The 12,817-nt window shown below is 39.2% G+C and overlaps 1 protein-coding gene across 1 annotated transcript in view; it reads right to left on the bottom strand.

Annotated features, from left to right (window-relative positions):
• Positions 1-11,422, bottom strand: part of eys (eyes shut homolog) — a 133,916-nt gene extending 122,494 nt beyond the window's left edge. Inside the window, exons 1-6 of the mRNA XM_029521794.1 lie at positions 10,678-11,422; positions 10,121-10,237; positions 9,312-9,390; positions 5,993-6,055; positions 3,609-3,723; positions 1,441-1,600 (exon numbers count right to left, since the gene is read on the bottom strand). Of these exons, the coding sequence (XP_029377654.1) occupies positions 1,441-1,600; positions 3,609-3,723; positions 5,993-6,055; positions 9,312-9,390; positions 10,121-10,237; positions 10,678-11,422 (1,279 nt within the window). The remainder of the gene's footprint in view (positions 1-1,440; positions 1,601-3,608; positions 3,724-5,992; positions 6,056-9,311; positions 9,391-10,120; positions 10,238-10,677) is intronic.
• Positions 11,423-12,817: the final 1,395 nt, after the last annotated feature.

The following is a 12,817-nucleotide window of genomic DNA, read 5'->3' as shown; positions in this document are numbered from 1 at the left end:
TAGAGGTCACTGAATGAACCCTTAAGGTCACTATCTCTGAAAAACAAACAGCTCTAAAATCTGGTTGGTTAGACAACAGACTGGAGCTAAGTGGATTAGAGCAAACACTACCACTCTTTTTTCCTTTTTCTGTCCTTGCAATGCAATGCAGATGCAATTTAAATCTTTAAATTGTAAATTGAAAGCTCCGTAGGAGGCCGTTCTTCATCTTAAGATCATTTATTCTGAGGTATATCTATAAATCCAGGGTTTAATTTAAAGCAGGCTGGTTAGTTTCAGCTGAACTGGAACTAATACACAGTAGTTGAAAATTAATGAAGTCACCACTGCACCAAGTATCTGCAGCTAACTTTAGCTGCACTGTTACAAAATGTTGTTACAAAGCTGTTCAGACCTACCTGACTTCCAAGTTATTTGTTAAGTCAAACATCTCTCAAATTTTAATGAAACACTGGTACTACTGATCTTACATTCGTCAGCTTGGCCATGTTAGGTCAGGGGAAAAAAAAAAAAAAAAAACAGAAACAAAGAAGCAAAACCCCATCAATATTGAAATTTGATTTAATCAAAAAAGGGTTTAAAGCAGCCTTCATTTTTGTAGTCAGTCTAATCATGCCAACAAACTTAAGACGTGATTAATGGTGGATTAAACTCATTACAAACCGCAGAGTTAACTAATACGTCAGATTAATGCTTTAAATATTTGGATATAATATATGAGCAGTTCAGTTTTTCTGGGATGACAAAATGAAACACAGAAAGCATTTCCCAGCTTTTTATTTCCCTTCAATTTACCAGCCAATCAGATAAGAGTATTTTTCTGTGAGCACGGTAGAAGTGTATTTGTTCTAGCAGGATATAAATTATGCATGCTGGATGCAATACACACGTTTCTCACGACTTGTCTCTATGTTTCAATGCCATCTCCCTTAAAAATACCAATGAAAGGCAAAATAGAAACTTTTATAAATTATGGATAGCTCTCAACATGAGCGCTTTCCATATCAAATGTCCTCCATGCCGACAGCACACGAGTCTTAAATGAGTTAGATATTCAAAAAATTCGACTACCTGTATTGCATGTCTGCTTCACATGATTGTTTAGAATTAAGAATACATTACAATTGCATGATGTTTAGATTAAAAAAAAGTCAGTAAATGTCAAAAAAAAAAACAAAAAACAAACAAACAAACAAAGCCCACACACAAAACAAGCCAATGCCAAAAATATGCAATTGTCAATCTATGCCAACTCCATGTCAGATTGTCCCCAAATATCAATCGGTCATCACATGTCCCACAGCCAGCCTCCCCAAACAGCTTGTACGAATCAATGCATATTTTGAGATATCCTGCCAACAGACAGATGGACAGGCAGATGGAAACAGGGCGACAAAACAAAACAAAACAAAACAAGGCAGTAAAGTGAAGTCATCTCACCTGTGAAGCCAGGGAGGCATTTGCAGGTGTGCTGTGGGGAAGATGACGCCGGACTTGTTGTAATGCACGTGGCTCCATTCAAGCAGCTGTTTGGTTTCATCAAGCAGGCGTCGGCCACATACTGACAAAACTCTCCCACCCATCCTGGGGTACAAACACACTGCAGATAGACGACAAAAGTGGTACAGCACACATTAACTCATCATGAAGATACAGACAAAAATGCTTTTTTTTTTTTTTTTATTATTTTTGCTCCGACCCACCACGCTGGATTTAAAGCTAAACACTGAACACTTTAAGGCTCCAGTTGGTGAATGCTTCCTCGACACTCGACAGAGAACAGCGAGGGGATCTTTTCGCTCGTACCAATGTTGCCAGAATTAAAACGTTAGCAATTAGGACGCAGTTTATCTGAAGTGCCTGTACACCATCAAATTAAAAAGGGTCAACTCACCCGAACTACAAGAAGCTCTATTGCCTCATTATCTACCCACACAGAGAGGTTTAATTTGATTTTCTCAGGTTTTGAGGTAGCGATATCTGCCAACACCTAAATATGACGGGAATAGCTGGACGTTGTGGTCACAGCATCGAGAAAATGACTTTAAATAAACTCAGCAGTACATCTGATTTTCAGAGATTGTGTTCAAGTTATGATGGATAGTCTAAATACCTCTTAGGTATTATTTTCTCCTGTAATATGGAGGTGGTTTGAAAGAAAAAGGCCTGTAGACTACTGGGATTGACAAATAGACATTTTTAAATAATTAGATCTCCATGAATGAAACTACATTGTGGTGAATGAAAAGAAATTGTGGAGATGGATATTGGATACACCCAAATGAACCTGGTTGGATTGGTCAAATCATTCGTGCACCATTATGTGTAGCAAGGGTCAAATTTTTTTTTTTTCCCTAATTTGCGTGTACTAGTTTTTTTCAAATAGGAATCCATAGTCATTAATTTACCTCCATCTCTCCATTTAAAATGCATTTTTTAGACTAAGTGATAATTTACTTCACGTCTGTATGTCAACCGACAAAATTGGTTCAATCTGACATCTAGTTTAATTCCGTCCACTGAGAAGCATCTTCATCATGAGGGAAATACAAGCAGCCTGTTCTTAACAAACTACATTGTGGTTTTCATGCTCAAAAGAAAATGTAAAACAAAAGTAAAAACATAAAAACAAGAACAGGCGCATTTGAAAGGAGTAGCGTTTTCTGATTATGTCTGACCCCGACTGGAGGTGCGTCAGCATGAAGCAGCTAAAAGTGGATTTCAGATTAAGGACACTCTCAGTGGTCTAATAGAACAAGACTGATGGAGAATAATTAGGAGCTATGGGGCATTACAGAGCAGTCTCAGGTGTTGTGTTAAAAAAAAAAAAAGACAGACATTTCAGGAAAGTGAGCAATAGAGAGGCAAATTAGACCAGAACCCGCCTGTCTGTGCAAAGCATCCACATACTCACAATGATTAATGGGTCAGAATTGGATTACTGCTGTCTGTCCACAGATCCTACCACTGACATTTTTGTTTTTCTCTTTTTATTGTTTTTTTATTTCAAAGTGAAGCAGATATCTACACACTGAAGATGGAGAGAACTTTCAAAGTTACATTTATTTTAAACACTGGAGGTGTTCAATAGACTATTTGTGTCGAATTTTTACATATATTCAAAGAAAATTGGCCACGTCAAGTCAGGGGTTGCCCCTCTGAAGCATTTATCAGTCAAATCAACATTATTTAGTATTTAAAGATTACATGTTGACATGCATGAATTATGCAACAAATATATTCAGAGAAATTCTATTATCCTCATTATGTGTTACTCTAACTGAGTAATTAGTTTCCAGGGAAAGTAACTACTTCATTTTTTTCCTATTGCCATTACTACATCAAACACAGAAGTAAAACAAAACAAAAAAACACTTGTTAGGAGTTTTACATGTAAATTGGCAAATTCTCGTCACATTTAATCAAAAGCAATAAAAGAATGGACAACTTTCATTGCAGCATTTTGAGCTCCAAGTCAAAATCTATGACGTCTCTTCATGTGTGTGTTCACCCTCCGTTCATACAATAACTCCCATGTAAATGCAGTGTGAGTCATATCTTGCAGGCCTGAGAGTATTTCATTAAGAATGAAACATTGAATTACTTACCTGATATCCGCCAATTACACTCAAGCACAATCCCTCATTTAGGCAGCTGATATTGAGCAGGCTGCAGTAGTCAATTACTTCTTCACAATTCTTCCCAGAAAACCCCCTCAGACATCTGTTGGGAGGTCAGTGTCATTAAAATCAATTCACCCCGAGCCTCAAGCACTAACAAGACACACACACACACACACACACACACGCACACACTTGTTTATTTATTTATTTATTTTCTGGGGGGGGGGGGGGGGGGGGGGGGGGAGAAAGGGGTTATAATTTTTTCCTCCACGTTATCTGCTTGTGATACATGCCAATTGGACCTTGAGATTGGTGGATTATATTTTCTTACAACAGCCAAAAAAAAAAAAACACGCTTGTTATTTCACTGATTGTCACTTAATCAACTTTCCCCGTAATTTTCATATACTGAGTCTTGTGACTGCGAGAGCTGGCAAGTTGAGAATAATTTCAGATATTGTACGTCTATTATTATCATCTGAAATTATGATGGAGGAACGGTTCCTATTATTTGGAGCCAAGGTCACTGTGTACTGTGCCGTATGTGTTGAGTGCTTCAAATGAATCAGCCTTGTGATACGCTGTGTAAAAACTCCATTTCAAAAACATCGACAGTGCGCCACAGTGGACGGTGAAAAAATAAGCGGGTGAAAACAATATTTCAAAAACCAAGTTGACCGGCCTTATTTTTCTATTTCAAAGAAGATTCTGGTGGCATATCACAAACAAACCAAGCATTTTCCGACGATGCCTTTGCTGCCCTTGTCATCGGGCCCCAAGCTGGCAAGTGTGTGTGTGTGTGTATATATATATATATATATATATTTTTTTTTTTTTTTTTTTTTTTTTTTTTTAAGTAATTTCTTAAAACTGCTGCTAAATATTGCATTTAACAGGGACTATTTCCAGCTGTGGATTAAAAACACAATTGGTGCACAAGTCAGTATTTACATCTCCAGGATGGTGAGTGAAACACCGATTGAAGTTAATAGATAGTACCCATCTTCTTGGTAACACTGTGGCTATATAATGTTTTGTATAGTTAGTGTAATATAGTTTTGGAAACATAATTCCAACTCCTGGTCTCTTTACCTGGTACTGGTTGTCAATCAATGAAACATCTTTTTTTCATTGGGAAAAAAAAAAATCTAATCCCAATAAAAGATTGAAAACAGATCCACATTCATTCCTTTAACATTGGAACACAAATTCACAAGACACCGCAATCATCTAGAGAGCGGACTACGAGAGTGGCCTCCATTAGATTTTTCTGTGTTTCACCTGCAGACATAATCATTTCCCCTGGACACGCAGCTGGCATTGTTGAGACACGGTGATGGGCTGCACACGTTCTGCTGCCTTCTGCATGCTGGGACTGCATTATCATCTGGACAGACACATTTGGAAGCCTGCATACAGAGGCAAGACAAATCAGGTCACCTATCGGCTTGGGAGAACAGGGTCAGATCGCACAAAAGGCCGCTCAGGTAACTAGATTTAGCGTAGTGAGAAAATCCTACCTGGATTGATTCATTATTTCTTAGCAACATCCACAATTACATAAGAACATCCAAGTAGGAAAGTCAATAATGGGCTTAATGTGTATGTATTTTAAGACGTATAAATGTTATTGGAGGTTAATAAATGCTCATACTCTTGTAATTCAAAGTTAAATGGATTTGAAATTCAAATTAAGCAGAAGGACTAAAAAAATATCCATCTTAAGCAGCAGCAATATCAGGCATTATTTAGATAAATGTCCCTTTTAGCCCATTCTACTCTAGTATTCTTAGGTGGGTTGTGAGTATGTGGAGTGCACTTGGCAAACTCTAATGAACAAAGCAAAAAGGTCAGGAAAAGACAATTAGGCCATTACTGGATTTTCTCTTGTGTATCCTACTAAACATTAGGAACACTACTGCATTTGGAGAATGTATGATCACAATAACATTTCCAGCCAAAGGTGAAAATTGCGGCAGGCATCCAATTACAAAAAGCTTTTGATGAGAGCCATTTCAAACTGGCACTTAAATGTGCAGTGGGACATACAATCAAAAAGTTAGAGGAGGGAAACACTTTCCCAGAGCTCATCTTTATGAGAAGATATTAATTGCTGTTGTAGCCTTCAGAATAAAACCATTTGATCTTGTTTTAAGATACTATATTAATTTCCATGAGAAATCCCTTATTTATGTCCCACAGAGATAAAATAAATAAGATAAATGAAGTCCTCACACGGTCCCCTGCAGAGCAAATTTGTTCCTCTTGACACTCGTATGACGCGCAATGCAAGTCAACTCTGGAGTCACAATAGAGGCCACCAAACTCTTCTTGGCAATGACAAACAAATCCTTCTAGGCCCTCCTCACATGAGCCGCCGTTTCTGCACGGATTCGGGAGGCAGGGGGCGCTCTTCTTCTTGCAAGGTGGGCCTACAGAAATAAATTGGAGAAAATTTCAAAAATTTAAATTCATTCAACCAAGATGCCTGAAAAGAGGTGACTGACTGATCTAGCATATGGACATGGAGGTGATGGACATGATGATTGTCTAATTACATGGGAGAGACCCATATGCTGTGCCATTCCCCCTTGACGACGTACATGTGCAATTTAAACAAATATTCTTGCAATTATGGGAAAGGCATCTGTACACAGTGTCAGGGCTGTCAGTGCTCTCTGCATGACTGACACCTAGAGAAACCATCGCGTTTAAAACCAGCAGACCAAATCAATTAGGAGATAATTAAAACGCCTCTAATTTAGTCAGCTAATAGAAACAATATTTACATCACAATATAAAAAAGGCTAACTAACCAAGGTAATTACTAACCCCCTTTGCAGGAAGTTCGTCAGTCTTTGGTGATGTGCAGATAGTGTAGCTTATGAAAAGACAAAACATGCCAGCCCTGTACTCTCAACGCTTGTGCCTTACGAAATAACACCATTACGCTGCACTCATTCTACCTGAGAGACACTGGATGTGCGAAGGAGCACTACAAGTGTCCTGAAAAGCTGACCAAATAAATGATTGAGGTTGACTCACTTAAAAATTCATGGTTTTTCTCTGAAAGCTGTAAACAGGAAGACGAGTGTGTGTTTGTGTTTTTGCGACCTAGTCCGTCAGATGGACGATTGGGTTCACCTCAGGGCGCTGTGCTTCTTGTTTTAGGCTTGTGCAACACAGCTGAGGGTTTAATGGGGCGAAGCTGCCATTCAGTGTATTTCACATGTAGCATTAATGGAAATGATCATTTGGGACAGTATCATCAGGTTTTTTCATCTAGCATGTGATGGAAGAATTTTTTTTTTTTATTTGGTTTTTACAGCGCACATGTTTTGGGGAGGGTGGATCAGGCATTTCTATGCACCAAGGAAAGCAATAAAAGGAAACTTATCAAAAAGATGCATAAATCATTTTCATGGAGGATTTTCATGGAACTGTAAACTAAGCGGTCAGTGTTGCATTCCGGTTCACAGTGTAAGCATTTTCCAAAATAGCATAAATCTGAATTTAAGCTGGAGCCCGGGTTGCGGTGGCACAAAATTTTCACCAGCAGCAGATTAACCCCAGAGCAGATAATGCTGCAGTGACATTGTATGCAAAGGATAAAATTAGACTGAATTCACTGCAGGTTCAAGGTGAATGAAATTTTTATGTTATTCCCTGGTGAGGGTTTTCATTTTTTGTGTTCTTCACAAGGTGCCTACACATTTATCTTTCCACTGACTCTTTCTTTGCATATTTTCCTCTAATCCCCCTGCTGATACAAGTGCTCATGTCCCAGAGGCTCTTCATAGCCTCCTCTGTTGGCATCAATCTTACTGTGTGCAACTTCACGGCTTGCTTTTGCCTTAGCTCATTTTCCACCAGAAAGTGACTTTTCAGAGCTGTTCCACTATAAGTTGCACCAACATAAACTCTTATATTTTTAGGAATTTCTTTCCAGCTTTTCATTGGTATTTATGAAAGGGATAATGGCTGCAGCGCATTCTGCACTCAAGAGGGAATTTCCCAGATATGTGATCGTTTTGGTTCAAGTCATGCTTGACGTGATTATTCTTTTTTTAAACATTTACATTTGAGCTGCAGATCCCCATCACAGACGCTCGTATCATCGCAGCAATCTAATACACATAAAGAAACAACATGGTATCAGTATCTAATTAAACTGTTTAACAACGGTGACAAGTGCATGTACTTTCCAAATGAAGATGAAATATTTTTTAGATTACTTCCAACAAGACCACAAAAACAATTAACACTTTGTATCAAATGAATATGGCCCCATAAAGATGGTAATATCAGAAACAAATACCCTTGAGGGAGCGCAAAGGGGAATCAAATCAAAAGAAAATCTCATTTGAAACGTCCCATGAGTTTGGCTCATTATTCTGTGCGCATACTTTGGCCTACGAGTTCAGCCAGTGCTGGAGCAGGCACTAACTTCCAGTTGATTAATGATGCAACTGCAGCAGCGAGGTAGAGCTCTACAGAACTCCCAAGAAGCTGATGGGACAGAAGGACACCATGACTGTGCGAAAGCACCCAGCGGAGTCTGCTTACTTGAGAGAGCAGCAGCAATTAAAGCAAATTAGATAAAAGCTGCGAAGGAAGAGGGTGCATGTAACTCAACAATTTGTTTCTGACATGAATTATATGAATTATCCATCTCAAACTGCACAAGCGTGGCAATTTTTTTCTTTATTTTTTTATTTTTAACGACACCAATGTTGATGGTTCAGCTAAATCACTGGACGGGAAAATTGCGTTTTTCTGTTCCTCAGCTGTACGTTAGCTCAGCTTGGCCTAAAAGAAAAAATAAATGAAAAAATCTTTGCATTTTATCAAGTGATGTACTGTTCTTAATTGATAAAACAGTGCCAACACTTCTCTGACGTATGTTTTAGTGTGAGGAAAGAAGAAAGCTGAAGCATGAGTAACATTTATTTAATCAGAATGTGAAAAAATGTCAAAAAGGAAGTAAAGGTTTTTCTGAGATTCCTATATTGTAATTCACTGTGAAATAAACACAAACCCCTTCGCTGAATGTAATCCCCAGCTTTTATCGTGAGGTTATATAGTTCAGCAGGCATTTGGCGTTGAGCCTGCACAAAAGGATAAAGGCAAAGCAGCATTGCTCCGTTTAAAAGATTCAGAGCATTGTCTTGACATTTCCTTGTCTGGATGTTGAACAAGTTCAGAGCTGTTGTTGCTCTCTGAAATGTGAATACTACCCTTGAATTCCTATCACAGGCTACATTAAATTAAAAAAAAAAAAAAAAAGTTTCTCCTTCTTCTGGCCTTAATCTGCTCTTGTAAAAGCAGATGCCAGACAGCGCTGGAAGTAACCTTGACACCACATCACCAAAATAATAAGCTGAAAGCATGGGCCCGACTTGAAAGGTGAAGCTACGACACTTCAAGAAAGCTGCCGGGACAAATTGTGCTCCATACAAAACAATGAATCATTGTGAAGATCCACCAGGAGTTTTTTTTAACACCGGAAAGTTCATTGCAGACATGTTTTTACTGCAGACAGTGATATCCAGGGCAGCCTGAGGAGTACCCAGGTCCCTTAACCCATTTGTGTGCGATACCCATTAACCTAACTGTATTTTACTGGAGCAAATGAGACTCATTACTTAAATAATGAGAGAAGAGATAATGTCTCATAAACTAGCTCACCATATCGCTACATAGGCCTTTGGTACTGTGTCTAAATCACAGGGCAAGGAATGCAATTTGGCCGCCAATGGGAAAGCCACTGAAAGCACGAGAGGAAGAGGGAGTGATTCATCCAGAATATCACAGAAATTAAACAAGATGTGTTATCTAATCTAATGACCAACAGTACCTTAAATTATGTTTTTGGATATGCCCCCCACCCTCTCTCTGATCTACTGTACGACCAACAAAGAATGAAAAATGGAACTAGTTCTAATAACAATTAAATGCTGTGTTTTAGCTTTGCCTTAAATTCTGTCAGGCTAAGGCCTGAATCAAATGTCCGCTTTAATATCCTCAGCAGAAACAACGCACAATGAATCATTCTTTAATTGATTGCTGTAAACCTTTTGTTTTATCAACTGCGACATGCTCAGTTAATCAGCTGTTTCGCTCCTGTTCTTTACAACCACATGTCACTGGTCATAATGAGGTATTTGATTTGAAGATGCCGCTTCATATATTGCAATGACAAATGTAGCACAGAGCGGGATCAGGTTTAAAGCCCATAAGGAAATGCTGATCTTTTCATGATCTATGACTTCTGTAGTTTTTGGCATTGACCTTTCCGAACATAGCTGCCCCTTTGAGGCAAATGACATGGCTTTGCATCTGGAGGCAGGACGTGGCAAAATCGCTCCTTTGAAGCATGAAGCAGGGGAAAACTGACTGCATGTGATTCAGGGTCGAAAGTTTTGCTCAGTTAAAACACAGGTTCCCCTCGTGAGAGTAACAAACGATCCATTTTACTTAAACAGAAATAAACTTACCAGAGAGTCCTGAGTCACATCTGCATCTATAGGACGTAGGTGACACTTGAATGCACGTTCCATTTTCACAGATTTTGTCACAAATCTCTTTCCCAACCACGTCCGAGCAGTTCACCCCTAAAAACAAACAGAAAATCAGCTGTAATGCGGCAAGGAGAAAAAAAAAAGACTACGCCTGGATTCTGGTTTGTATGAGTGTGTAATACTCTGGCTTTTTATTTGAATTCCTATTTTGGCAAAATATTTTACAATGTGATTTCTGTGAATTCTGTGAATTTCAGTGTGCTGCATGGCTTTATATAGTTTTAAATAATCAGTGTCAAATTACATGAAAGTCATCTATCAGAAACTTAATATACAAAGATGATGGGTTTCTCTGGGAAGATGGACTTCTTGGATAGTGTCTTTATACATTAAATAAAAAAAATTTAATAAAAATTTTGATTAACATGGTTTCATTGTACAACAAAGTGACAAATCAATGCAATGCAGTAATAATTTCCGTTCAGATGAGTTAAACAGTCTCAACAAAAGGAATCTGTGGGTTGTGTCCTTACCTGTGAAATGTGGAGGACACAGGCATTTATATGTTCTGTGGCTTGGATCTGTGGATCCATTGCTCAAACAGACTCCTTTGTTTTCACAAGGATTATCCAAGCAGGCATCAAACTTTTCACAAAACCTCCCAGAGTAACGGTGGTGGCATCGACAGTGGTATGCTCTCTCCCACCGGTCTGTTTGACAAATGCCGTTTCCCGAACAAAGTCGAAGCAGAGGAGAACCCCGACAAAGCTGCGTTTTAACAGACACGTTCAGCCTTAAGCCAAACTTGCACAGCTGTGGATCTCCCTCATGCAGAGCGATGAAGTAATGGTGACCGGGAACAAGCCACTTGGCCTCCACTGGAACGGTTTCATTCATATTGTGAGGGAAAAGGAACTGATCTTTCGTCGGTCCGTTTGTGCCACAGTTTTCAAAGTCGTGTTTTGAAACGTTGAGGAGTCTGACGCCGTAAGATTTCAGCGTTTCGTCAACAGACATCAGCAGTTTGTCTCCATGTTGCAGGTGAAGTGGGCATATCTGTGGGAAGTTGAAAAGGTCTTCGCTTGACTTGTCTCCCCCTTGAGAGTCCCAGCACTCAGAAACACTTGTACAGATGTTACCTATGAGAGTCCAATTCATTTGGACCGTGTGTTGTTTCAAATGCCACTGACGTGAAGCTTGTCGGTCACAAACTGTTTGGCAGTGGATCGTGCCGACAGCCACAATGAAAGCAATCAAGAGATATAATGATGCTCCCATGTTTTCCCTCTCTTCCTTTTTAATCCAACTCAATCGGAGACATTCAAACCCAACTTGTCTCATCGGGAGAATAGATGAAGGGAAACAACTTGTATTGCTCTTCATGAGATGCAGTTCCACATTGTCCAACAAATCCACGTGAACATGATTAACCTGCAGAAAGCAAAAAGATCTTTGACCGGTGATTTGCAAAAAGGATGTTGATTGTTACAACAGCTATCTATCATTTTTCTAACATAATTCGGATCTTACATTTTCAAACATGATTAAACGTACAGCTGCAGACCTCACGCTGCTATCGTGAAGGATAGACTTCAGCGTAACGTATAAACTTGTGGCTTCAGCGAGTCGAGCAGAGCTGTCATAATGACGTGCAGTGCTGCTGACCACCAAGTCACAGCAGCGTCTGCTTCCCCGAGGTTTCTACAGAGAGTGACACTGTCAGATAAAATATTCTCACTCCCCTGCTGGCACCTGATACCTCAGTGTCAGGCAGTGAGATGAGTTAAAGCAGACAGCATTGTCTTTTTCCCTCAGGCCCTTTTTATACGTGTGCACAAGATAAAACAACAAAGTGGAGAAGCCTCCCCTACAAGTGAAAAAGTCCGCTCCTTGATCAACCCACAAAGGCTGATATGAATAACTGCATGGTGATAAGTAATAAAACGCTGAATATGGAACACCAACATCATTAGAAGGGGGGAGTGATAAAGTGAATACGATTGGAAGTATTGTCACGAATGCTGTGTGAGCACCTAAACCTCATTTACATGAGAAGAGGTTGACTATTGTGTTTCGCCAAACAAAGAGAAAAGCTGCCACCTAATTTCTGATGAAAAAGAAACTAATTAAAATTCTTAGAAATGTAACAAAGTAATTGTATTGTAATTGGTTTGTGCGTATATATGCATGTATTTGAAGGATATCAATTATTTGCTGCAGCACAACAATAAATAGTTTAATTAAGTGTCTCTTATTTGAAATCAATGCTGAAATGAATAATGAATAAGATGACTATGTCAACGTCTGGCATGGGGACAAACCCACATAGAGACCTATACCCTCAGCTCTACAGGGAATTTTAATGTTCCTTGTTTTACAGCCCGCTTCGTTCTTGGTTACTACCAGTTTTGTCATAACCATCAAATTCAGCAGGCAGTGATTATCAGTTAAAACCCCAAAACTCACTGTACACTACCTGCCTAATCCCACAGGGACACAGGGAAAACTCGACAATCTGCTACAGTCTACAAGCATGAGTCGTGTTTCTAAGTGGAACAGCCAACGGCGTCAGCAAGCAAATTTTGGAGCTGCCAGTCCTCTTGCTAGTTTCTCTACTTGGAGTTAATCAGCTCAGAGAAACATCTCCACGTGAAAAATTCTCCAAACGCTGCA

This window comes from Echeneis naucrates, chromosome 15 (assembly GCF_900963305.1).
Source record: "Echeneis naucrates chromosome 15, fEcheNa1.1, whole genome shotgun sequence".
Lineage (NCBI taxonomy): Eukaryota > Metazoa > Chordata > Actinopteri > Carangiformes > Echeneidae > Echeneis > Echeneis naucrates.
The sequence above is the reverse complement of the archived record's forward strand: the minus strand, read 5'-3'. Positions and strand labels throughout refer to the sequence as shown.